Raw genomic sequence first — 25386 nt, 5'->3', positions numbered from 1 at the left:
TGCTGTTCTTTGATTTTGCACTCGGTCGAAAGTCCTTCACTCGGCCGCATCGAGCTGGCCGCGGCGCGACACGCTCACATTACAATACAGACGTTCGTACCTAGGTATCTATATGCGCACCAAGTGCGGCCCTGCTGATGAGTTGACGACTACTGCACCTATCCTACGGAACGGCACTCCGGGACTTGGACCCTGATTTCCAAACTGTAATCTCGATCCCTAGGCTTGGGGCGTCACCATGACGGATAGCCGGATCAGACAAGCTAGTGAGAGAGTACCTGGGACCCCGAGACACCGTACTTCTTCTGATCGCACCATGGTGACGTCAACTTCACAGCAGCAAGCCATTAGCTACAGGTCCAGACTTTCAGAGGGACGCTACAGTAATCGCTGAATCTCTGGCTAACTGAGCGACTCTAGCTTCAGGTAGCGGCAACCCTTGATCATTCATTATCAGAGCTATAGTTAACGGTTACACAAAAGCAAAACGGACCCAAGCACAGTGACAGACACTTTCCTATACAGTACAGCTCATGCAGGGCTTAATCCTGTCACTTTCAGGAAACTGTCTGTACTCTATGTCGGACCCTGCAAATCCCCTGCCAACCCAGGGGCTTGCTTGCATACCCAAGTTTTACGCAAAGAATACGTTGAAAAGAAACCCGAGACACAGGCATCGTGTATTGTGAACTTGCACTTGAAAAGCCAGTCAGCTCATCAAACTACATACAATACAAGATACAGTACCGTACTTCATAGAACGATGGGGTTTCGGTTAACTTTTGCCCGCTCTTCACCCATACTCGTGCCTCTTCAACACCAACATGCTTATCAACGACATTCAGAAGGAGGGGGCAGAAGGAGGCAAGAAAACTTAGAAACGTTATCCTACGGGATAAAAACAAATGATCTAAAGGACTCACAAGTTCCCATCAAGTTTAGTTGGATAATTTATATCACATCGCACAGGTTTCTTGCTCCCTGAGGCTGAGGGGCTCCTCATGCAAGGCATTGAGCAAAGAGAGGCGTCATGGTGACAGCGTCTGGCTGATGAGCCTCCAGCAACTGCAAAGAGAAATGAAACTGCGGCGCTGACCCACTAATAACACATCTGCTCCATTTGCTGCCCGCAACCAGCAACGGGCTTTGGGGTGAGACGAGAGCGGGCCAGAGTGGATCATGCCGGGGCACGTTCCCCAGAGCTAGGAGTGGCTAGCAAGGGCTAGTAAGGCACAAACACCCCTAGATGCTACGCTGCGCTGCCTGAGTTTGTTGCTTTCAGCACCAGCAGCTCAGCGTGTCCGGCTCTGGTCAGCTTCGCAAGCAGGTAGAAAGTGGAGGCTGCGGGGGGCGGACGACAATCCCCTTGACGCTAACACTTCCAGGGTCGTCCCCAAGGGTCTCCCATCAGGACTAGGGATAGAAACTCCATCAACCAATAATCGGAAAAGATCGAGAAAATGGCGATCAAGGGAGTTTTACTGTGGTTCCAGGGTGGGGACCGACCCAATGCCAACATTTTTCACTCATTATGGCCTGCACCAGCCGCAACAGCAGCAACTTCTCGAGAGGTTCGGCCAATTAACCCATGACAAGTACCAGAGGGCACGAAAACTTCCTACCTACCTATGTACAGTCCGACATACATACAGCAATGGAAGCAAAAACCTGAACCCCGTTGTTCGTTGCCAAGGTTTTGCAGGTTTGTACTGCAGCGCTCGAGATTAAACCAAATATGTAGCTCTGTTTTAGAAGCCACATGGCAGACAACAGCATCATTTGAGATGCCATGTTCTGTAACTTGACCATCAGGATGGCGTGCCGAGGACCTGAATTCTCTCGTCAAACCTCCCGTCACCTCGTCTTGATGTTTCTTGACCAATCATTGTGCGGATGCCCTCCGGTAGTCACCGTGGGAACTCTATCTTGTCGTTTCTCTTCCAGGATCCATCCCACAGCGCCCCATCAACAGCGCAAGAGTGCCTGCGATTTGTTTGTTTGGGCGCGGACCCAACCCCGGCCGCCGAAGGGTGTCGCAATGGAGTTGACGAACCCTGTTGAAGACTCGGCTTCCACTCAGCTCAGGTGGTTTGGTTTCCCCATCTCGGCAAGATGGGGGTTTGTTGAAGGAGCCTGGAGGAGCCTGGAGGAGCCATCGCAGCCAATGACACCCAGTGACACTTCCTGATAACCTAATGAATGAGGAGGTTTCCCATGTGTTCCGTTGAAGCTGACTGGCTCAGTTCTGTCTGATTCGATCGACCCTGGCTTCTGACTCCTTACACCCCCTCTCTTTTGAATCGCCAGATTGACTTCCACTTTGCAGCTGTGTACTGCTGTACCTATGCCAGGGTTTCTTGACACCAAGGACGAACGAACTTTATGTTCCGTGGTCCAATACGAGCAGGGTATTCCTCCATTTCATCAGTACAACCTCGATCTCAAAACCAATCTCTGCAACCTTCCGGTCGTTTTGCTCCGGATTGCCAATCACGTACATCGGGCGTGCTGCTTGAACCCTGAAGCCAAGCCAGCATTCAGGGTCCCTCCACCATCATCAGTTTGGGGGACGGATGCGTTTACATCCAAGCAGACAATTATCTGCATTATTTACAGCACCTCCATCGCGCCCCATTGACGTCACGAATTCTAGCCGAGCTACCTTGGCCAACTGAATACAGTGTCTCTCCGTCTCTTCAAGGTGGAATAACTCTTGTAGGGCTCCTCAAAGTCGATGAAAATGATCCTGTTGGATCTGATATGTAGTTGATTGTGCCTTTCGCTACAGCGGCGTTCATCTTTTCGATCGATGGATGACATGGACACCAAAGTCCAGACAGGGCTTTTAGGGATCTGTCTAGGATAATGAGCTATCGCTTGTAAATGACAGGCCCCATCTTGTGCATGAAACTTCTTCTCTCCAATTCTAATGACGCAACTGGTCGGACCAGGCCGAGAGATCTTGGCCTGAGCAAATCTACCACTTATACCTATCTACCAAGCACGATCTTGATGAACTGCTGGCGGAATAACCAAAACGGGCCACGGGATGGAGACAGAGCTCGCTTTAGGGTTCGAACACTAACTTATCAAAAACCTCCGGGGAGTACAGTAAGTGGTAGCTGTGCTATGCCAGACTCAGGCTCCGTTAAGCATCCAAGATTGCCGTTTCATACCGGCCGGGGAACAATCTTGATTTCGGGCTGTAGGGCCACAGCAGAGTTTCAGAGCCGGCCTAATGAAGCGGTCGGAGATCGAAGTGCTTCCAGAATAATGACTAGACTGGCTCGAATGGGTATGCACCGGCTGTACTCGATCACAAAAACCAGCAAGGCATAAAAAGTACGCAGATGACCGCAGGGTCGACTGTGTCAGGCAAGTTCCTTGGTTTACTGAGTGTTAAACAAATAAAAGCAACAAGGGTCCTTTCTGTCTGTCTGTCTGATCAGCGGGGCGAAAAACGAATGGCGGCAGCATGAAGCGCATCGGCTTCCACTGAGTGCGATCGAGCATCGAAGGGGATCGGGTCAACGATGCTCAGTTGAGATCTCAAGTCAGGAGGGGGATCGGTCCCTTTTGGCTTGTTAGGCGGTGCCCTGCGTGGAGTGTGCGTGGTCGGATGCCCTGGCAGGCCAGCCTCATCGGTCCCGTCCGCGTGGCTCTCGAGGGTCCCGCCGCCTCAGCGACCGAGGGGCTTGAGACCAGATATCAAGGGTTTCCAGGGAGTCAAGGAGACCAGGGGAGGGGCGTGAAGACATGGCGCCGGAGAAGAGGGCCCGTAGTGCTCTGTCGAGTATATACATACGAGGGGGGATCAATCTAACCTCAGGGACCCCCGGCGATCATCCAGCATCTTCTAATCCCCCCAGGACAAGGCCTATCTTGCCTGCCTTGGGCAAGACACGTACATACTTGTACGTCTCCCGGGTTTTCAGAGAAAGGTCTAATTGAGGAGTGAAGCACAAATGGCGGGCGGGGACCAAGGAGCAGGCATCATCAACAAACAAAGACTTACACAGTCTAGGTACCTGGTTCCGTAGTGTTGCTAAAGATGACCTGGTGGAGGGAAGGTGGTTTAAGGGACCTCGTCTGTGACGCGCCGCTGAGCCATGATGCGATATTGTAGGCACCGTACCCTCTTTCGCTTCATTCAAGCCCTTCTGCTCGGGACGCCTAGGACCACATTGACCAATGATGTAACCAGGTCGACAACACCCTCGTTCCTTGGGGTAGATTGTCAGGCACAAGCGGCAACCAGCCGTACGCCAAACCAGTCAGCCGGAGCCAAGCAGTTGTCCTAGACTCTCACCAGCCAGTGGGAGCGAGTCCGGTCGCGAGGGGAGTTTCTTGGTCGTTGGCGATCCTCGTCGTCTACGAGGATATTGCCGAAATCTCTCGGGTATCATTTTATTCTTCAATCTTCTCTGGCGCCTGGGTCATGCAAGTGCGTGCGTGCCGAGCTATCACCGCCTTTCCTCTTGTATAGCATCAACTTCGATATGTTTCCACCACTTACATGTCAATCCACACAATGTTGCATTCTCCTTGATCTTGATGGGGCCTTTACTAGCTATGTTGTATTCTTTTTATCTTACATAGCAACTTGGTCGTGGTGGTGGTGGTGGTTCTTATCATCTATAGAAACTCGCTCACGATAGTAGAGTTTACTGATCCTTGTATTTTCTCCGCTTCGTGTTGCTTTGATGGTGATATGGTGAAATGATGATGTATTTTTTGAATAAATGATTACAAATACACCTATATGAGCTTACTTGAGAAGTACTAGAACAATATGTCACCACGCCATCATAACATCTTGTCCCGCGAAATCTCAATATCATCCAAGCAATGCAACGCAACTGTTTCTGTCCATTGATACTCTTCTCGGCTAACCTAAACCCACTACATCGCATGTGTCTACTCTTCATTTACAATATATACTACCACAGATAAACTGGTGCTCTCTGACGCCCCCACCTATATTCCTAAGGCGTATAGTGGCATCGCCTTTTCATATTGTTAAAGTCCAGGCTGTTTGTATATATCAACATTCTTTGCGTCACCATGCCACACCGTGCGTGGATCGCCCAGAAACAAGGAAATGGATACTCGATCAGCCAAGTCGACTTTGAGGGTGCGCCATGCCAACTTTGCTCGTCTGTTCCAATAAATATGTGGCATTGGAACAGCTGGAGGAGCAATGCGTCGTAAAGAGAGCACTGAGACAAAATTCTCATATCTCGATACCCTGAAACAGATGTTTCTGGCGGTGTGCCAGTATCGTATCCTTGTCGAGACAAGAACAACTAGTACTACTGTACCTATGCATAAACTGTACTGTTACCTTGTAACTGTGGCTGTGTCTGCGACTTGATAGGCAACTTGGAACTTGTTTTGACCCTCACTCAGCCTGAAGAGCAGTAATAAACGGCCGCGCCATGCCAACGTACATAAGTGAATACGTCCGGAATCTAGGAACATGACCCTAGTGTAACTGCGAAAGGAAAGGAATCCCTATGCACAGCACAAAGGGCCTCTCGTGATGCGACGTAGAATTCTTTCCGTCAGAGAAAGGACCAATATGCTACGACCATGTTGCCCGTTTGACAGGTCACGTTGATGGTCAACTTTGCTGATCACTGTCGATCGATCGAGATTTGTGATTTATATTTTTCCTTGGTCAGCCCGTTTTTGGACTAAACACCCCGGTGCCCGTGTCAGCTACTGTCCTGTATGGAGTACTGTACGGCAAACTTGAACCTACTAACGACTTTGCCTTAGTTTCCAGCTTTATCCAAGCCGGTTTCTCAACATTACGGTCTCGTGTTTAATCACATTCCGGATCAAGGACAGCATGTCGTAACCAGTCAGACCCATTCGAAACTACCAGAGATAGAGAGCTAATTACTTTCCCATTCTGCTCCGCTCCTGGGATTCATAGATCCTCTCCCTGAAACGCCGTTTTCGCCAAACGCCTGTCCGAATGAAATGCCCGCCTGTTTCTTACCTTACACTCTGCCAACGTATTCCTCGCTGATCGTCGTAGTTGGTAGCGCCGTAGCAATCCTGCGCGCGGGGTTGTTACAGGACCGGTTCCCCGAACCGCAAGCTGTTGTACAGTAATACATGATCATCATGATCACCATCGGCGATGATCATCATGATGCAAATGGTTGCTTTCCCATGACAACCCTGAACTTTCCCATGACAATCAAGCCACGCAGTGACCCCTAAGACACTAAGTTGACGTGGTGTAGGAATGATACTGAGGCCATAATTATTTTGATCCCGAGGTATTCGTTTTGGTTGCGCCTGTATCGACACGTTTGGCTGCTGGGAGCGCCGGCACCTTGAAAACGCTTCCATCTGACGACCCTCCGACCTGCGTGAAGCTGCCGCCCTTGAACCAACGGTCCTCTTCGGCCTTGCGCTTCTTGCTGAGCTCTGCCTGCATCTTGGGGTCAACGAGCTCCAGACCTTGGACGGGCGTGAATGACAAAGATGATGCTGTGCCGGTTGCTGAACCGATGGTGCTGCCAACTCCCGACGCTCGTAAGCCGCGCCCTCGTAGATCAATGTTGGATGCTTGGCCAAAGCCACCGATAGACGACGCAGCACCACCCACGGTGCTGTTTCCGCCCCAGCCCTTGTTTTTGGCACTGAGCTTTGCGCGTGTGCGCTGGTCTATCTGGGTGCTGCGAATGCGGCCGTCGTTGGACTGACCAATCATGCCCATCCCAACAGTTGACTCGCCAGTACCATATCCGACCTCCTTTTCCTCCTTGCCAAATGCCATACGGTTCTGCTGCTTACGAAGATCAGTCACAGCGAGAGCCTCCTTAGCCTTGCGAGCACGTCGTCCACCTCGCTTGCGGGATGGCTTATCGTCTGGAACAGGGAGCGCACGCTGTCCTTTGTTGGGAGGTGGCTCTGTCAGCTTCTCAAGGCGCTCAAGACATGCTGATTTGAGCTCCTCCCCTGTGGACCCATCCGGACTGGAGTGTGTGCGATCAACCCGGGCAGCCAGAACTAGCTTGGCCGACACGATTCTCAAGGCTTGCTTCTTCAAGTCGGTAGGAATGCCTCGGATCATCTCCGAGTTGTAAAGGTAGCCCTGCTGCCGAACACCTATATTCGTAGCAAGCCCCGAGTGCTTCTTCTTGGATCCCCAAGAGGCGATGTTGCAAGCAGGCGTCTTGGAGAGACCTGTCAGTCCGCCTGCCGCGTTGAGGAGTTGGGCGGCCGTAAGAGAACCAACAAGGGCTGTCAGGTTTGGCGCGAAAATGTTCATGCGCGACTGCACGTACTCGGCGAGAGTCTGCTTGGCCTTGTTGAGGGCAATAACCATATCGCATGCCTTGTAGACGCGCTGAAGCTCCTCGGGTGTCATCTCGTGGCCCTTTGATGTGGTGGCCTCGACCGTCACTATCATGAGTGACGGCCCGTCAAGGACGGACTTGAGTGTTATTCCAAGCGGGTTGTTAGTCGAAGTCTGCAGAGCCTTGATACTCTCCGAATCCAACGGACCATTTCCGATGATGGCAACGACCTTGGCATATTCTAGTGGCGTGGTAACAAGTCGCTCGAGCTCAGGAAACCTCGTCGAGTAGTGGTCGCGAATGAACTTATGAACGAGGACAACCTCGCCATCGATCTGGGTTGAAAGGCTGTTGGACTGCGTCAGAAGATGATACTCGGGATGATCTTCAATGTTTCCGACATTGGTATTCTGCGTCGCGGCTTGCGATCGGTAATGTGCGATTCTCTGTAGCGTTCGAGGCAATACGTCAGGGCTATCCGTCAAAAGAACTGATGTAAACGAATCGTCCATCAAGATGCGGCCGTTGATGCGGCTCGGTCTGAAGGGGGTAGTACTAACCTCGAGAACTGGTTCGAGCGTTTGCATGAGGCTGGCAACGCTTCTAACATCCTTTACTCCTCCAAGTTGCATCTTCTCGACCTTTACTTTTGTTGCTTCGGAATCTTCTCTGTCGTTCAATCCACCATCCGAATCTTCGTCGTCCTTCCTCTCAGCGCCGCCATCCACCTCCATGGCGTCACGGTTGCCGGCGGTTGCCTCTTCATCCTTGATGAGACCATCGTTGAGCTCTTCTTCAACCTCATCGCCTGAGCTTCCAAAATCGTTGAGGAGGTCGTCTGCGACAGTCGACATGGTGGCGTCGTGTGTAGGGAGGATGCTATGAACGAGCAACGGTGATTGTCGCAAAATACTTGAGTAGGTTGTGGAGTAGGTAATTTGTCTTGACTAAGGTGCCTGCCTATAAATACTTCCACTTCTAGGCTGCGAGGCTACTGAACGCCACACAAATAAAGTGGATATATCTGTCACATTGAATTGTAATTGGCTGGCTGCCCACACACTTTTGCGCCTTGCTCTGTCGCGTCGCTGTTGACTTTCAACTTTATTTCATCACCTCAACTCTCCTTTTCATCCATCTAAACTTTGTTCACTCCAAAAAATAATCGCCATTTATCAACCCGAGCCCTCGAAACTTGGCGATCGTACGATGGAGTCGTCTAGAGGGCCACCGAGGGTGAAGAACAAGGCCGCCGCGCCTGTTCAAATCAGTGCCGAACAGCTTTTAAGAGAAGCTGTCGACCGGCAAGAAGTCGGAGTGCAGGCCCCCACTCAACGATTTGCTGATTTGGAAGAGCTTCACGAGTTTCAAGGACGGAAGAGAAAAGAGTTCGAGGACTATGTGCGACGCAATCGACTCAACCTCAACAACTGGTTGAGATATGCTCAGTGGGAGTTGGAGCAGAAGGAATTTGCCCGCGCCCGGTCCGTCTTTGAGCGCGCACTCGACGCACATCCCAACAATGTTCAGCTATGGATTCGGTACATCGAGTCGGAGATGAAGGCGAGGAACATAAACCATGCGCGAAACCTCCTTGATCGTGCCGTCGCTCGCTTGCCGCGCGTTGACAAGCTCTGGTACAAATATGTCTACATGGAGGAGATGTTGGGCAACATTCCTGGAACCCGACAAGTATTTGATCGATGGATGCAATGGCAGCCAGACGAGGCGGCATGGAGCTCGTATATAAAGCTTGAGAAGCGATATGGCGAATTCGAGCGAGCAAGAGAAATCTTTCGGACCTTTACCATGATTCACCCCGAGCCCCGGAATTGGATCAAGTGGGCCAAGTTTGAGGAGGAGTTTGGTACCAGCGACCAAGTGCGGGAAGTTTTTGGGGAGGCCGTGGAGGCATTGGGAGACGACTTCGTCGACGAGAAATTGTTTATTGCATATGCCCGTTTCGAAGCCAAGCTCAAAGAGTATGAGCGCGCTCGTGCGATATACAAGTATGCCCTGGACCGACTACCAAGATCGAGGTCGATGATTTTGCACAAGGCATACACAACATTCGAGAAACAATTTGGCGACAAGGACGGAGTGGAAGATGTTGTGCTGTCCAAGAGGAGGGTATATTACGAGGAGCTTATCAAAGAGAACCCGAAGAACTACGACGCCTGGTTCGACTACGCAAAGCTCGAAGAGACTTCACAGGACTCTGACAGAATTCGAGATATATACGAGAGGGCTGTTGCTCAGGTTCCACCAACAATGGAGAAGCGGCACTGGAGGCGATACATCTATCTCTGGATCTTCTACGCTATATGGGAAGAGATGGAGGGACAGGATGTTGAAAGGACACGGCAGATTTACAACACGTGCTTGGGTCTGATCCCACACAAGAGGTTCACGTTTGCTAAAATCTGGCTCATGGCGGCGCATTTCGAAATCAGACAGGGTGAACTTACCGCAGCGCGAAAGCTTCTTGGACGCGCGATTGGCATGTGCCCAAAGGACAAGATCTTCAACGGTTACGTTGACCTTGAACGAAAACTATTCGAGTTCGTGCGGTGTCGCACTCTGTATGAGAAGCACATCGAATATAACCCAGCAAATTGTCAGACATGGATCAAGTTTGCCGAACTTGAGCGGGGTCTGGATGATCTGGACCGTACACGCGCCATCTTTGAGCTTGCTGTCCAGCAACAACAGCTTGACATGCCGGAGCTTCTATGGAAGGCGTACATCGATTTTGAGGAGGAAGAAGGTGAATACGAGCGGACGCGAGATCTTTACGAGCGCCTACTTGAAAAGACGGACCACGTTAAGGTCTGGATCAGTTACGCGCACTTCGAGATCAACATTCCCGAAGATGAAGAGGAGGAGGGTGGTGAGGAACAGCCAGTCAGCGAAGAGGCCAAGGAGCGAGCACGCAAGGTATTCAAGCGAGCACACAGGAGTATGCGAGACCGAGATCTCAAGGAAGAGTGCGTTTCGTTACTCAACGCCTGGCTATCTTTCGAGCGTACACACGGCTCAGCAGATGATGTGGAGGCTGTGCAGAAACAAATGCCACGCAAGACGAAGCGCCGAAGAAAGCTGGACGACGACTCGTGGGAGGAATACATCGACTATGTCTTCCCTGCCGACGATAAGCAGGCCGCCGACGTGTCCAATCTTCTGGCCATGGCGCAGAGCTGGAAACAACAGGCGGGTGGAGGTCTTGGCGCATGAGATTGAGCCTGAGTATGAGCATTCGGCCACCAAAGCTGGTCTACAGTGCCGTGTCCTATAGGCAGTAATGAGCATTTATCACGGTATTAACTGAGGCGTCAGTTTTTGTGTCCAATCGCGAGAATATGTACCACCACACAACACAGGATTGCATGGTGTTGGGGACCAAAAGCCTCTTGTCCTTGCGTAAAAGCGATTAACTTATCTCCTCTACAGACTACTTCCACTCGGCTTGGGCTGCATACCTTGAAGCCACCTGGTGATTGAACGACCTCAGCTGCTTGGCTGTGAAATGGACACTTGATAAGTGACGTCATAGCTTGATGACGTTACAGAGCTGAGCCTCAGATCTGTTAGAAACAAGAATCTGCACACTAATTCGGCCAGGGTGTAAGCATCGTCGAGTTTATTGGAGTACGTACGGGATATCAAACGATGAGCGACAGGTACAGAATAGATTTGGAAGACTGTAGTGAGATCGAGGGAGAACAAACTGTTTTCACTTTTGTCTATACCTAATTGTTGAAAGCCGCTGCCATTCACATTACCCAGTAACAGCTGAATGAATATCGTTTCATCAACACCAAAGACGTAACAGGGTTTATTATAAGCCAGAGTCGTTCATTATAGGTCATGATTCGTCAAGGTATTCTGGGGGCCGGTAAATCGACACCCGTAAACCTCATCATCTGCTATCAGCATAACAAGCTATTCATCCAGATATCCAACATGGCAAAAGGAGAAGAACAAAAAAACAAACACATCATGCCATCCATATACATCTTTTCGTATGCCCATATACCTTTAACTTTCAAGAGATGTCTTGCCATCTTCATCCAGGCCCATTCCTGATTTCTTGTCGCACTTGGTCCAATCGCCGAGTCTTGATCTGCAAGCCCCCGTCGTTCCAAAAAGCCGTTCTTCCCGAGACCGCCTACCCGAGTTCCCACCACTTCATCATCGTGCATATAGTGATTTGTTATCACCACGTTTGCGTCCCGATCCTTTCTTACCGCCCATCTCTTCCCATCTCGTTGGGTCTACTCGTGCCACTCTCGCTTGCTTCCCCGTTTTGAGTCGTCGACTAGACCCTACCCCATTCATCAACTTTACCAGAATAGAGCAGCTCATCGTTGGACAGATATGCACGTATGTGCCGGTGTGCCGAGATATAGTTTCGTTTTTGCTTCTGTGCCTGCTGGGATCGGGCCACTGGCTTAGTATCGGCGATGGTCTATTTTAATCATCGTCGTTAGTCTTCGTCTTGAATACACATGTGAAACAAACGTGGGAGAGGTTGCGGGGAGAAAGCAAATCTGCTTCATCTATCTGATGCAGAGGAATTTCAGCAAAACAAATGCCAGCCACACCACGCAGCGCAACAGGCCATTATAACACCGTTTCCTTCTCTTTCTAGTCTTCCAATTACTCTCTGGGGGGTTTCATTGCCATGCGTCCAAAGGAAAAACACTGCTTGATTGGCCCAAGCTTCTCATGAGCCAAATAAGTCGTCTCGTCATAAGTCATGATTTAAGATGTTTGTAGTGGTATGGGTGAGTAAGCGTGGATGGCGCCCAACACCCAGTCAGGCTCTTAGTAAGGAGATGGCAGACCGTTGGGATTCCTTCCGTAAGTGTCTGTACCATACGGCTCTGCTGGGAAGGTGTTGCCTCTGTAAGGTTTGCCTCCGTAGTCTTGAGGGTCAAAGTATTCATACTCGATATCCGAGTCGTACCCATGCCGTCGAGACGAAGGAGCCCAGCTGTCTGCTCTCCTCCTGCCGTCACTCATTGACTGTTGTCGTAAGCGCCTTTGCACTCGCTTCTCATGACGACGAGCCTTCTCTTGTTGGAAACTTTTGCACTCGTGTGTCAACTCTTTGGCTTCCTTCATCTCGGAGATGGCTCCCTTGATGCCCATAGCAGCAATACCGACTGATGCGGCGTCTTGCATGATTGCTTTGGTCTTGAGCTTTTTGGCTTCCATCTCACTCAACCGTCCTTCCTTGACTGCTTTGTGACGTGCGTTTCTCTTTTCCATGCTAGAATATACCTCGTGCGCTGCGTGTATAGTGGCTACTGCCGCTAAACCTGTGGTGATAAGTTGCTTACCTCTCATTTTCTTTGCCCGCTTCTCATCCTCATCAGAATCCCCTAGGTCTGATGACGAAGAGGAATAATCAGAACGCCCTCCTCGTCTTCTCTCTCGGGGCTTGCTCTTGTATGATCTATCATCATCGTAATAATCTCGATTGGTTCCATATCGACGGTCATCGTACATATCGTCTGAGTATCGGCGGGAACGGCTGCCACCGCGGTCGCTAAAGTCATCTTGGTCGCGCCGGTGATAGTCATCAGCGGCGGCGGCGCCAGCGCCAGCTCCAAGGCCTAGTTTGGCCAAACCGTTGCGAGCTTTGTCAACAACACTACGGCTGCGGCTTCGCTGACGGCGCCTGTCTGGGGATGGACTATACGAGGCACTTCGTCCCCTACGGCTTCTGGATCGCGATCGAGATCGATCAAGAACCTTCTTTGCACCCAGGGCGCCCAATCCAGCGGTTGCAAGAGCAGCAAGGCCGCTTGCGCCTCCACTGCCACCACCCTGAGACTTGGAGCGAGCTCGCGAGCGTGAGCGGCTGCGGCCAGTCTTGCGATCCTCCTCGATATCATTTCTGGAACCACGAATTAGGCGGTTGCCGACTAAGCCACCAATCACAGACTCAGCCAAGCCCAGCTTTCCTCCCTTGTCATCAGTTGCGGTGTCGACAGCAGCAGCACCTGCAGCGGCGGTGAGAATACGCTTCGTCTTTTCACCCTTCCAGCCACCAGGCTCCTTGGCAACACGAAAGGCCTCTGTGGCGCCGGCAAGGAGGGAAGCCATAGCTGCCTTTTGAATCTTGTTGGCGCCGCCGCCACCACCGGCGTGAGAACGAGATCTTTCGCTGGAGGGACTACCTCCCCGGCGACTCCTGGTATCGTCTCCGCCGCCACCAGTGAGACTCTTGACAGCTGCGCCGAGACCTGTAGCTGCGATGGCGCTCTCGAGAAAGTTCTTGTGTCCCTTCTTCTCCCTTGGACTTTCGTCCTCATCAGAGTAATAATCACTATAATAGCCGTCGCGGCCGCGTTGAAGGATCATGTTGGCCTTTTGATCCTTCTTGGCCTGCTGCTTATTGTAGAATTGTGCACCCTGGTAGGCAGCCAAGGCACCGACTCCAGCAAGAGCTGCAGTTGACAGAGGATTGCGTTGGACTTCAGTGCGTTCCTCCTTGGCTTCGCGGCGATCGTATAGTTCCTTACCACCTGCCAAAAGGGCGGCACCGGCGACGGCTGCAATGATCTTCTCATTCTTGGACATGCCCTTGGGTTTGTGCTTGCGCTCGCGCTCTTCATCTTCGTAGTATGGGCTGGAGTGACCTCTGTGGGAACGGCGGTCATAGTCGCGATCGCGAGGGTCGTAGCCCCGGCGATACTCATATTCTTCCTCGTAGTAGTTTGGGCCGGCGGATCGGGCCCGGCGAATATCACGGGTACCAGGAGGGGGAAAGTCCCGTCTGACCTCTTCTATCGATAGATCGCTGTCCTCGCGACCGCGAGGAACGATCTCCCGATGAGTCTTTGAGTTGAAGGAATCTCGAGGGTCGAGATAGCGGGGTTCTTCTCGACGCTCCTCCCGCACATAGCGGCGAGAGTAATCCCGATCGTACGGGTCGTAGTTTGACATGAGGATGGTGTGCGGTTTATGTCACTACTATGTTGTGCAGTTGTGTAATAGTTGGTGTTGGTTATAGTTGAAAGTGGCTTTATGGTGATGGTAAGCGATGATGTTACAATACCGAGTTGACGGGTTCTGTCGATGTAAAGAGGAAAAGGACGAGGATGTGGCGGGAGGGATAAGTCAGAGAAAAGCAGCAAGAGAAACCCAGCCACAACCTAGCCAAGCAAAAACAGGGTCCTTTGATGCTGCAACAAGGGGGAAGTACAGTATGTACCTACTAAGGTACATGACTTGGTAAGTACGCAGCACCTACCCAGAATCAATGAGGTCGGGTGGGTTACTGTGAGTCTTGTCGACAAGTGTAGAGAATGGTTAACAGTGGGCAGCACTGAACCTGTTTGGCGTTGGTTGGGATGGGCATCAATAGGACACCGAAGGCAGCAACGGAAACCAGGCGTTCCCTGCTGACTTGCGATGGACCGTTGACGAGATTCAGAGACGACAATTATGGTTAGACTACCTTATTAGGCTGTTCAGAAGCTTAGGCTTCGTGTTAAGTTTTACTATAATGATGAGACTGTTCTGCTTAACAACCAAGACTCTGTCTCCCTCTCTCTCTCTCCTCTGTCCTCGTAGCTTTCAACCGTACAAGCGGGGCGAAACCAACGACGTAATGAGGAGGGGGGTATACCTCAACTTGGACGCACAACGCTGACGCTATTCGACAGGGGTCGCGGCCTTGTAAGGCCCACTAGAAGCTCTTGGGCACGCTGGGCACCGGCTGGGCGTCCAGCGTCCACAGCACAGCCTGGCTTAGGTAGGTTCGTTTCTTAGGTAGGCTAGGGGAGGAAAGAAAACACAGAACCTCGATCCTAAATAACAAAAAGACTTAGGTAATATAGTCTAAGCTTAGGATAGCTTTTAATGAGTTTATTTTGACACCTTATATCAAGGTTCGGTGTTTTCTTGCCCCTTGAGGGTAGGTTCGCCTTGCGCCACAGTTATCATGCAATTATTTCCACTTTGCAACATCTCAACGCCCGGCAACACCGAGTATTCTGCTGAAACAACAGCTCCGGAGATAAAATCGAAGCCGGCTCTTCTCCGCCCTTTTGGGGAAGTCAACATTAACCTTTGACCAGGTCGACGGGCCCGCCCTTGGTCTTGATCCATGGATTTGACTGAGCCCCCCGTAGGCATTGTTCAGAGTGAGGCTCTCTCCAACCTTGGTAATTGGCTCCCAAAACTAGGATATGCCGTCCCCAGATCTCACTTGAAGCAGCAAAGATCGTCTCAATCTCTGCAAAGTGAGGCTCAGAAGTCGTTCCTCGAAGGGATACTCTAGGTTCGTGGTACCTCAGAAACCTGCATATTCGATGCGGTGCTTGTCCTCGAACCCATTTCGCCACTCTGATGAGTTGTTCTTTTCTAGAAACGCTTGTCACCTTGCGAAACTTGGTCTAAAATCAACGGCTGAGCGTAAGACGAGCCGGGCGGGATTTTAGATCAACCAATCGCCGCTTTTCTTTCAGCCCATCCCGTGTCCCTGTCTAACTTTTGACTTTTGACTTGACATGGCACTTGAGACACAACATGTGACGCAACAGAGGATACCAGGATGCCTGCTGATGAGAGTTCATGACCAGCTCAGCCGTGTCCTTATTGCATCAGCCACAACACATCAACTACCAATAGTGCCTGTGTGTATCGGATTTATCAAATTTCATCACCAGATCCAGAATTATTTGGTTGTCATGCCCGCTGTTGAAGACCTGTCTGTTACGAATGACGCCCTTGTTACTGTGTAGATATACAAACCATGTTGGGGGCTTGTAAACTCGACCTGATAGGTCATGCCGTTCCAACACCGCGCTTTTTGCAATTCAGCCTTATCGGCTACTGCAAATGACTCACCATTTGGTAAATATTATCAGATTGACCTGGCTGTGTTTCATACGTCTGTTTTATGTCACCACTGACGTAGCGATAGCCTACATACTAGGTACCTAGGTACCTAGGTAGGTAGTCAACAGACGAGCTTCTTTCCTGTCATGTTGAGATGGCGGATCGCAATTGGATACAGTGACCAAAGTAAAATATACCTAGGAAATTGATGTAAAGGCGCAAGATCTTGTAAACCATTTAACCGACTCTGTAGTAATATTCTTAACGATGAACAAAGTTAAGTCTAAAATAACCTTATATGGATCAGAACCATACCAAACCATTACATCCTTCTGTGATGGGCCCAGAACTCCTGAAGACTGAAAGAAACCCAATTTCTTACCACTTTTGGTCTCTTCATTACATATTATTGGTAATATACAAATTCCGTAGGCCAAAACGCCGTCAAACTTTATCCTTCTCATGCATCCTCGGAACGCTTGCTGTGTGCTGGCTCATCCATATCACCTGTGTGCTGAGTCTCTTCCCCTTGAACACCATAGTCTGTAGGATCGGCTTCCTCGTCCATCTTCTCCATTTGATCTGGCTCCACAAGTGCATATTTGCTCTTTCTCCGGATACGAGCACCGTACCAGAAGAAAACAAACGGGATCATTGCCAGAAGAGTCGCAACTCCGCCGATAAGAGAACCTCCACCACCTACACCAAGAGCAGTGAACATCTGGGTCGTAAATAAGGGAGCGGCAGCACTTCCAGCCGATCGAGCAACTGTGTTGGCCGCTATGACGGAAGCTGCGTATTGGGCATACGTATCGGTAAGATAATTGATTATAGCAACGTAGACGAGCATTAGAGCGGCAGAGAGGAAAGTGCCCGCAAGAGTCGGGACAATCCAAGGAACAGCGCTGTTATGTATTAGTTGCTGTTACTTGTGTAGAAAGATGGAAAGCTGGAGACTCACTTGTAATTAGCAGACCATGCGAGCCAGAACATGGTGATAGGGAACGCAACACCTCCAAACATAGCCATGAGAAGCCGATCCTCTGGCAGCAGCGTCTTACCAGCCGCCTCCTTGCTGCGCCGCCGCTCGCTGTCAACGAAGATGACTATGGCTCCAAGAACAGCCCCAACGACCTGGCCGAGGAGAGGGAGCTGCGAAACGCCAGCGTTCCAGCCTCTCATGTCTCTGAATACAATAGGGTAGATGCTGAAGAGCATGAACTGAAGAGTGAATACGATGCAAGTGTAGATAGAGCAGAGGAGGGAGATCAAATCGAACATGAGGATCCAAGGTCGCGTGAGGGCCAGCTTGTAGACGTGGGCGAGGGAAGGTTTATCTTCTTCTCCCTCCATTATAACCTTTTCATAGCCAGCAATTCCAGACTTTCGGGCACGCTTTGCCTTTTTCGCTAGAATGGTCGGCGCATGCGTCTCGGGGATCAGGAAAATGAGAAGCACTGTCAAAGCTCCGAGCCATAAGACGGAGTACATGCCCCATCGCCAGTTCTTCTTAAGCTGGACGAAACCGGACACCACCGGCCCAAGTGATGGGCCAACCCAAGAAGCCAAGCTGAAGATTCCTGTGGCGTTTCCTCGCTCAATAGGGTCCCAGAGGTCGACCAGAACGCCCGGGGTGGTGCTCAGAGGCGCAGACATAAAGACACCAGCCAAGAATCGTCCAACGAGGAGTGATCCGAAGTTTGTAGGGAATGCGCAGAGAAAGTTGAAGGCCATATAGGCAAGAAAAGTGATATAGAATATCCACCGACGACCGTAAAACTCCGAAAGAGGCGCAAAGACAAAGGGCCCTGCGCAGAAGCCGAGCAAAAACATTGTAGTTGTCAAGCTTGCAGCAACCTCTGATACTCCAAACTCTTCCACAACAGAGCCGATGCTGCCAGAAAATATGCTTGATGCAAAGTTTCCGTTCATTGCGAGAAATACTGCGATACAGGTAATGGCCCATCTTTTCTTGAGGGACCAGTTTCGCGGGTTCTCGAGATCGTCGGGCGAGAAGTCGACATAGCCTTCTTCATTGAGATAAGGAGCTTCATGTTTGCTGGTGCCCATATCGGGCTTGAATGTCATGTAGGAGAGGGCTCTGCCCACTTGAGCTGTCATCTTGTAGCTTTGACGCTCTTGTAGGTGGTTGGAAAGTGATGAGATTGGAGAATGTAGGTAGCCAAAGCGCTATATGTCTGAGCTGGTAACAACGGAGGCCTTGGGCACATGCTTTATTTATAAGTTCTCAAGCCTTACGCCTTCTTTAAGCATCATGATGAAATGTTTTGTTTTCTAACATACAATTTCCACCCTCGAGGAGAAGAATCTCCACCACATTGGCCTTGTTGACGTCAAGTTCTCCAGATGAAGGTATACCGACCACAAGCACCAAGCCTTCTTCCCCAGACCAACCGGAGGTCAGCTCCGAATCTGATATCAGTCTCCAGCTCGCGGCTGATTTTTTCCCATCTCTATTTCCCTCCGGACCGATATTGTATCAGCGCTGGGTCTCGCCCCCCTCAACCTTTTTGTTTTCCCCGGACCCACAAGTAGTATATATCGGGTTCGTGAAATGACTGTAACTCGACGAGTTTTGCAGTTGAGGGGACGGGGTAAGTTTATGAACCACTCACAATGGTCGCGTCAGGACGATACAGCAGTCCAAAGATGATTTCCCTTGCTATGATAACGTGGGGAGGCTGAATATTTCCAACATGGCGGCCCGAGAAAGCATTGAAATTCAACCTTGTATGTTGATCACTTTATTCACCCAAGTCAATATCCTAGCCTGGCCCCACGTGGAATATGTCACGGCATTCGGGGTCAATGACGAATCAGGCGGCTTATATCGAGATTTAGAGCAGAATTTAGAAGCTTCTCTGCATGAGGACGTATTTTGGTGGCTACAAGGTGAAGGAAGACTCTTCAGCCATTACTTACACGAGTTACTCTGTACCTAGTCAGTAGGTTAATCACTGTCAATGCGTTAGATGGCAATTTGTTTTTTCATGTTCCCCTCTCCCACTGATCAGTTGTGGTCGGAGATTTCATTCCGCGCATGGCAAAGTCTCTATCAAAGACTTCTTTGTTGCTTGTCAATTAATTTATCCAATTTCTTTGCCTTACCTGGGTGTCTAAGGTAAGGTAATATCTTACCAACTTGGACAATTTCCGCTTTCAAGATGCTGCATCCCCGCAAACTCATCCCGCAACAAGCTATAGGCACTAAACTTTGCTGTTGCTGTCCCATTTGCCGCTGATGAGGCTGTCATGTTTAAAATTTCTAGCGACGCTTCCTTGACGTAATGCTGCCCGCTGCTGTGGATGTTGTAATCTGCAGGTCTTGTTCAGCCATTTCCACTTTAGGTAATTTCTGGGGATCCGGCTTCCGGGCATGCTCCGGCTTTGACATTTCTGCAAGGCACCGCTGCCGTGTTGTTGATGCCCAGTTGATCCATCGGCCAATGTGTCCTGACGATAGCTTCATTCCCTTTTTCTAGGTGGGCACGGTATTTTGCGTCTCCTTCATCACACCTTGGCCCTGACTCTCCTCAATCTCGGTCACCGGGGCCGGGGTTCCATCATGCGGCTCATCCTTGAGCTTCACGATGGCCTCATCTTGCCGACAACGAATGGTAATTTTGCTTCATCTCGATATCTTCCGTGCAGTGCTTCAGGATATACGGAAAGGAGATCAGCACACAATGACTCACCGGATCAGATTCTCCGTATGGACAATGACAGGGACTCTCCATACCTACCTAGTAACAAGGCTCTTCTCCACCTTGCAGAATCATCATGCCAAGTCGATCATGCCCTAGTCCCAAACAACAGGTGTTTCGTGACATACATCAGTCAACTAGTTATATAAATTCTTCATGTCCTTCGCTCCCGCTGTTAACTCCGGGTATATTCCCATTGCGAAGCATACGCCTGGCTTTATAGTACGCCCAAACAAAGGCCAGGGTGGATGAACAGGACACTGTCATTTCCAGGCCCAGCAGGATGTCATTTGGGTATGTGCCTCTGAACGATATCGCCAGCTACCATGTTATGCCGTGTCAGTCTATATACGTAGCTGCCAAGTATGATTTCGAGCCGCTTCTTGGGTAGCCGCCAGCAATGCGTCTCGCTTCTTTTCCTTCTTTCTCAATGAGCGTTAGCTACTTTGTTCAGTCTGGAATTGTAGATGGCAATACATCCATCCCTTCGCTCTACTGCTTAGGTCATATCAGCTTGGCGAGGCACTTCATAGAATGTTAGGACAGCCGTTACCTGCAACACTTTTTCGACGTATCTTCCCATCCTCAACCGGGGCGCCCAGACCTGATACAACATCACACGAAAGTCATAAGACATGACAAATATAATGATATTTGATGATATCTTGTGGAAGGAGTTAGTTTGAGATGTAAAGACCGATCTTTAATATTATATCCTCCTCATGACACAAGTGTCCAGTGCGGGCCGTGCAATTCAGCTACCCTAAAGTTAATAGATAACCCCTCAACCCCGCCAACATGATGAACTAACGGGTCTTGTCATGACAGCCAATATGATTCTTATGAATATGAATGAATGAATGAACAATGGCTGACAAAATATCCATGCTCATGCAATCCGAACTCGCACACATTCCAATAATCCATTGCGCTTCCTACAGTAGACATTATTCCGAAGGAAGCTCGCCTATGCCTACCATGCATTAGCAATCGCGACTGCTGATAGTAATCGTGATAATCATCCACCTTTGATGGGCAGCATTAATACAGCAGCACCCAGTAAATTTCAATACTAACAGTAGCCTCTTGTTTCTCGACATGATTTTTTCTTTCTTTTATAATGTAACTATTGTACAACTTTTGAAACTGGAATAAAAACTCCGTATTTCTTTTTAGCAAAACTTGGAGAGTCCCCTCTAACATCAGAAACCATGAGTAAAATCAGAACCAAGTCCAAATTGAAACCATCCTTGAACCCCTTTCATATGCAGTCGAGAAAAAAAAAAGATGCTGCAGTTCAGCTAAATGTCACCGTACGCCCATATGCTTTTCCACCCATGCCTTTTTCTTTCATCCGGGATGACGATGATAACCCTTTTAAATATGCCGTCGTAATCGACCACCCCCTGTGAACATCCATTGTAGCGGGTATAGCAATCATCCAGCAACACTTGCTGCTCGCCTCTTGTGACCTATCACTACAACTACCCAGCGCCAGTCGCACTCCCTCGCATGTAGTGCTGGTTCTGACGCACTCCTTTCCAACTTGTAGCGTGCCTTCGCATTTCACAAAACCATCCTTGGAATACGCCCCAACAGAAACCAATACATCAGGCTATTAAGCCAACCTTCATTCCGAATTCTCCTCTCCAATGGTTACTGGCTTTTCATTATAGCCTCGTGCACCAGGGTATCGTATATCTGTCGCTCGTGTACGTCGTTCTCTTCCTTCAAGCGATTCTGATAGGAGGTGGGTGATCGTAGGCATAGACTTCGTGTCGCCCCGTGGTGCACTTATAGCACTATGACGTACAACGCAAGTTCCTATCAAGCACTCGCCAACCACCCGTTTGCTCCCTGGCCCAGAATAGCCGAGTGCTACATGTGAACCCTCGAGGCATCCATACGGTCTGCTTCACTCAAGACCTATGAACAAACGGAATCGCAATCGTAACATGCTCTGGTTCATGGTGAATATGACGCTAGCTCCGGGCCACAGCATGAAAATCATAAACACTTATAAATCTGGATCGCGTCATTCGTGTCGACCCAGCGGGGAAGAAAAGAAAAGAAAAGAAAAGAAAAGAAAAGAAAAGAAAAGAAAAGAAAAAAAGAGCAACTCTCTCATATACGCCACTTTGCAAGCATGAAAATGATAAGAGATCACTGCCACAGCCGGTACTCCATTCCGCTGGGGGGCTACGATTGCGTTGTGTAAGCCTCCCCATTATGCACACCGTTGGTAAGTGGCGCAGTTTGCTCAGCATTACCGTTGGTCAAAGCTTCAACGCTGGTGACTTGGACTTCACCCTGAGGGCCAACAAGGGGAATTGTTCCGGAAGGTGAGAAGTCGGGAACAGCCGCAGAAAGCTGCGTGTTGCCATTTTGAACAACGCCGTTTGCGTCATGTGGTGCGAATTGTTGGAGAGCATGGCCATGAGGATAAGCATGTGCGCCATATGGCAAAGCAGCGATGTCGTCAAATTGGCCGCCAGGGAAATGATAGTGTCTGTTCTTGAAAGTGACACTTGAAGGGCCAGCATTGCGGGCCAGCTCATCTCGATTTTCCATAGAATAAACGAAATGCTCCCAATTGTGTCGCCGACGTAGTCGCTCACACTCATCGTCGCCAACCACGTAGTCGACTTCGGTCGAATCCTCACAAGCAGCACGGATGATGTTCATGTCCACAGTCAGCTGCTTGATGCGCGAGAAAGCACTGATGAAGTGGAGAGGGACGAATCCTTGGGAATCCATGCGCTGTCGAAGGTACTCGTCTTTGCAGAGGTTCTCAATGGAGAAATAATATTCAATTTGAGTCTTGATCGTGAGGACGAGCAAGTTATCAAATGGAAGGGAGTGGAAAGGGACTGCACCCATGGGCGCGGCCATGGAGTAATCATATGGCGAATACTGAGCTTGCACAACAGGCATACGAGATCCGCCGTTCGGCACTGATACACGATGGAAGTTGTTAGCGCCATTGCGACCACGGCCTCGCTGAGAAGGAGGCGTGAACATGCCACCATGACCACCCTGTCGCAAGGGGGGGCTGTAACCCTGAGATCTAGCAGCGTTGGCGCCTTGGCCATGGAATCCGGATGCAGAGATGGCATGCTGAGATTGTGAATGGCCGTGATGGGCACCTCGTCCTCGGTAATTGCCTCGACCTCTCTCACTGCGGCCATCATGCCTGTCTCGAGTTTGAGAAAACTCCTATTCCAAAAGCAATCAGTACACGTCTCATACAACAAATGCACTTGCGCAATCTCAAGATAGCTGTGCTCCACAGGGGCATCATCGTATTACTTACCGAAGACTGGGCTGTTGTATCTTTGGCCTTCTCGGAGCCAGTACTGGCAGGGGCCTTTTTCTGACCATTAACACCATCCGCTGCTCCGCGTTTGACGGCTGCCATTTGCGACGCGGCATTGTTGGTGTTGTCTTTGGGCTTGGTGTCATTGGTCTTGTTGGCAGGCGCGGTAGAAGCGGTTTTATCCGCTACACCGTTGGCCATGCTTCGAGGAGCGGCATCTCGGTTACCACGAGCACCACCCCGTGGCTTAGAGCCACGCATTTGAGGAAGCTGGGTTTCGAAGCTGACTGTGGGGACATAGTCCATAGCCACCCATTTCTGTCGGGGCTTTGACGCGCTGCCATCTTCTTGACTGTCCTTATCAGAGCGGTCTGATTTCTCAGGTGTCTTGTCTGCGACCTTCTTCTTACTGTCCTCCTTAATAGCCGTGATTGCAGTTTCAGGAGTTGGCCATGCTGTAGAATCCTCGACGGATGGCGGAACCTCGTTCTTCCCATCCTTCTCATGTATGCGCGACCCCCGGGGGCCATTGCGCTCCGGCCGCACATTACTGGCTGGCTTTTGCTGAGTCTTGATGCCATTTGTATACGGCGTTGTGGTAGATTCCTCGGTCTTCTTCTCATCCCGAGATGAATTGCCATTCACTGTAGCTTCCGCAGGTGTGGGAGCAGGTTTGACAGACTTGGCCTGCTGGGCCTCCTTTCGCTTATGCCAGATGTTGACGCTGGGGATAGGTGCTTCTGAGAGCTCGACCTTGGGGGCCTCAGGGGCTGCCTCCTGCTCCTTTTCTGTCGTCTGATCACTAGGTTGCTTCTCAGAAGTCTTACCCTTCTTATTTCGCCTAGCCTTTCGGGAGTCCTGCTCGTCTACAGACCGGGCAGTAGTGCTTGATGACCCCGATGTCTTCTCGTTCCGTCGCCACGGGCGCTCTAGCCTTCCAGAATCATCTTCGCGCCTCGAGTCTGTTCGTCTGCTTTGTGTCGACTCGGAGCGGGCATCGCTCTCGGATCCAGGTATACTCTCGAGGCCTTGCTTTTCAGAGAAGGCAGCGCGGTGCTCCGTGGTCTCAGGAGCTTCAGAGTTGGCGTTCTCAGTGGCAGCAGCAGTCGACTTCACTTCGGTTGCGGGAGCCTGAACATCATCATCGGCAATGGATGCTTGCGCGTCCTGGGAAGGAGCAGCAGTATCGGCGACAGCTGCAGGATTCGAAGCAGGGGCAGTACCTTGACCCTTCGCAGCTTGTGCGTACGAAAATGTCGATTGAGTGGCCATTTCGTTGGACTCAATGATAGCGGATGGACTCATTTCAGGTTGAGCCTTGTAGGACAGGCTTGCCGTCTTGAACTGGTAGGAAAGTTCTGAGCTGAAGGTGCCGAAATCACCTTGGTCGCAATAGAAAGAATAATCAATGTATTGCTTAGGGATCGGAAACCCCAGGATGTCTCAACCCCTTCCACGCAAGGAGAGAGGCAAAGCACCTACGTGCGATACAGCGACTATCTGTGGACCTCTAAATATTGAGGACGCAGGGATATGAGATTCTCGGACAACGAGTCGAAATTCGGGGGTGCGTATCGAGTACGAGGGTGTAAAACCGAGAGTCAGGTGTCCGTTGAGCCGAGGTCTTCAGGCCAAAATGGACGTCCAGTAAGTCGGTTGGATTGTGGGCGAAAACCGCGACAGAGGTTTCTTTCTGATGGAAAGAGGGAAGGATTCTACAATGTCGTAGAGGCGTTTATTGAATCAAAAATTGGCAGCCTGGGGCAGTAGGCGACCAAGTTTCGACGAAGGGAGGCAACAGGGAAAAAAAGTAAGGTTGGTGTGAACAGTAGGTAATTTCGAGGCAGTAAACCCAAAAATGCTTATGTTACTACTGACAGTCCTGCTTGGCCTGCCTGCTCTCGTAAATAGGAAACAAGAGCGTGTCGGACAAGAACGACGTGTCGATTGAATGAACTCGTAGCCTATAATCAGACACCAGAAACAGAAACAGAAACAGAACCGAGGCCGGTGTATTCGCTTGTTACGTTGCTTCGTCGCGAGGGTATCGGGAGAAAAAGCACAAGGCCAGGCGGCGGCGGGGTGGTTATGGTTATGGTTATGATCGATGGTGGGCTTAGAAATGATTCCTGAGGATAGGTAGGGGAAGAAGGACGAACGAGGGGGGAGG

The 25386-nt window shown here is 50.3% G+C and overlaps 5 protein-coding genes across 5 annotated transcripts; 1 reads left to right on the top strand and 4 right to left on the bottom strand.

Moving 5' to 3' along the window:
* Window positions 1-6277: 6277 nt before the first annotated feature.
* Window positions 6278-8173, bottom strand: FTJAE_2132 (U4 u6 snRNP-associated protein; the record flags this gene model as incomplete). The annotated part of the gene is made up of 1 exon (XM_037348295.1): window positions 6278-8173. One exon carries the CDS (start codon window positions 8171-8173, stop codon window positions 6278-6280), a length of 1896 nt encoding a protein of 631 aa, XP_037210729.1.
* Window positions 8174-8528: 355 nt separating this feature from the next.
* FTJAE_2131 (pre-mRNA-splicing factor clf-1) lies at window positions 8529-10553 on the top strand (the record flags this gene model as incomplete). Its single annotated transcript, XM_037348294.1, has 1 exon — window positions 8529-10553. The coding sequence occupies one exon, from the start codon at window positions 8529-8531 to the stop codon at window positions 10551-10553; it is 2025 nt and encodes a 674-aa protein (XP_037210728.1).
* A 1593-nt stretch (window positions 10554-12146) lies between these two features.
* Window positions 12147-14276, bottom strand: FTJAE_2130 (uncharacterized protein; the record flags this gene model as incomplete). Its single annotated transcript, XM_037348293.1, has 1 exon — window positions 12147-14276. One exon carries the CDS (start codon window positions 14274-14276, stop codon window positions 12147-12149), a length of 2130 nt encoding a protein of 709 aa, XP_037210727.1.
* Window positions 14277-16635: 2359 nt separating this feature from the next.
* On the bottom strand, window positions 16636-18296 carry FTJAE_2129 (major facilitator superfamily transporter; the record flags this gene model as incomplete). The annotated part of the gene is made up of 2 exons (XM_037348291.1): window positions 16636-17080; window positions 17137-18296. The coding sequence occupies 2 exons, from the start codon at window positions 18294-18296 to the stop codon at window positions 16636-16638; spliced, it is 1605 nt and encodes a 534-aa protein (XP_037210726.1).
* A 3803-nt stretch (window positions 18297-22099) lies between these two features.
* FTJAE_2128 (la family) lies at window positions 22100-24488 on the bottom strand (the record flags this gene model as incomplete). The annotated part of the gene is made up of 2 exons (XM_037348290.1): window positions 22100-23116; window positions 23214-24488. The coding sequence occupies 2 exons, from the start codon at window positions 24486-24488 to the stop codon at window positions 22100-22102; spliced, it is 2292 nt and encodes a 763-aa protein (XP_037210725.1).
* Window positions 24489-25386: the final 898 nt, after the last annotated feature.

This window comes from Fusarium tjaetaba, assembly GCF_013396195.1.
Source record: "Fusarium tjaetaba strain NRRL 66243 chromosome Unknown NRRL66243_c0000039, whole genome shotgun sequence".
Taxonomy (NCBI): domain Eukaryota; kingdom Fungi; phylum Ascomycota; class Sordariomycetes; order Hypocreales; family Nectriaceae; genus Fusarium; species Fusarium tjaetaba.
This window is presented reverse-complemented; position numbering and strand designations above follow the sequence as displayed.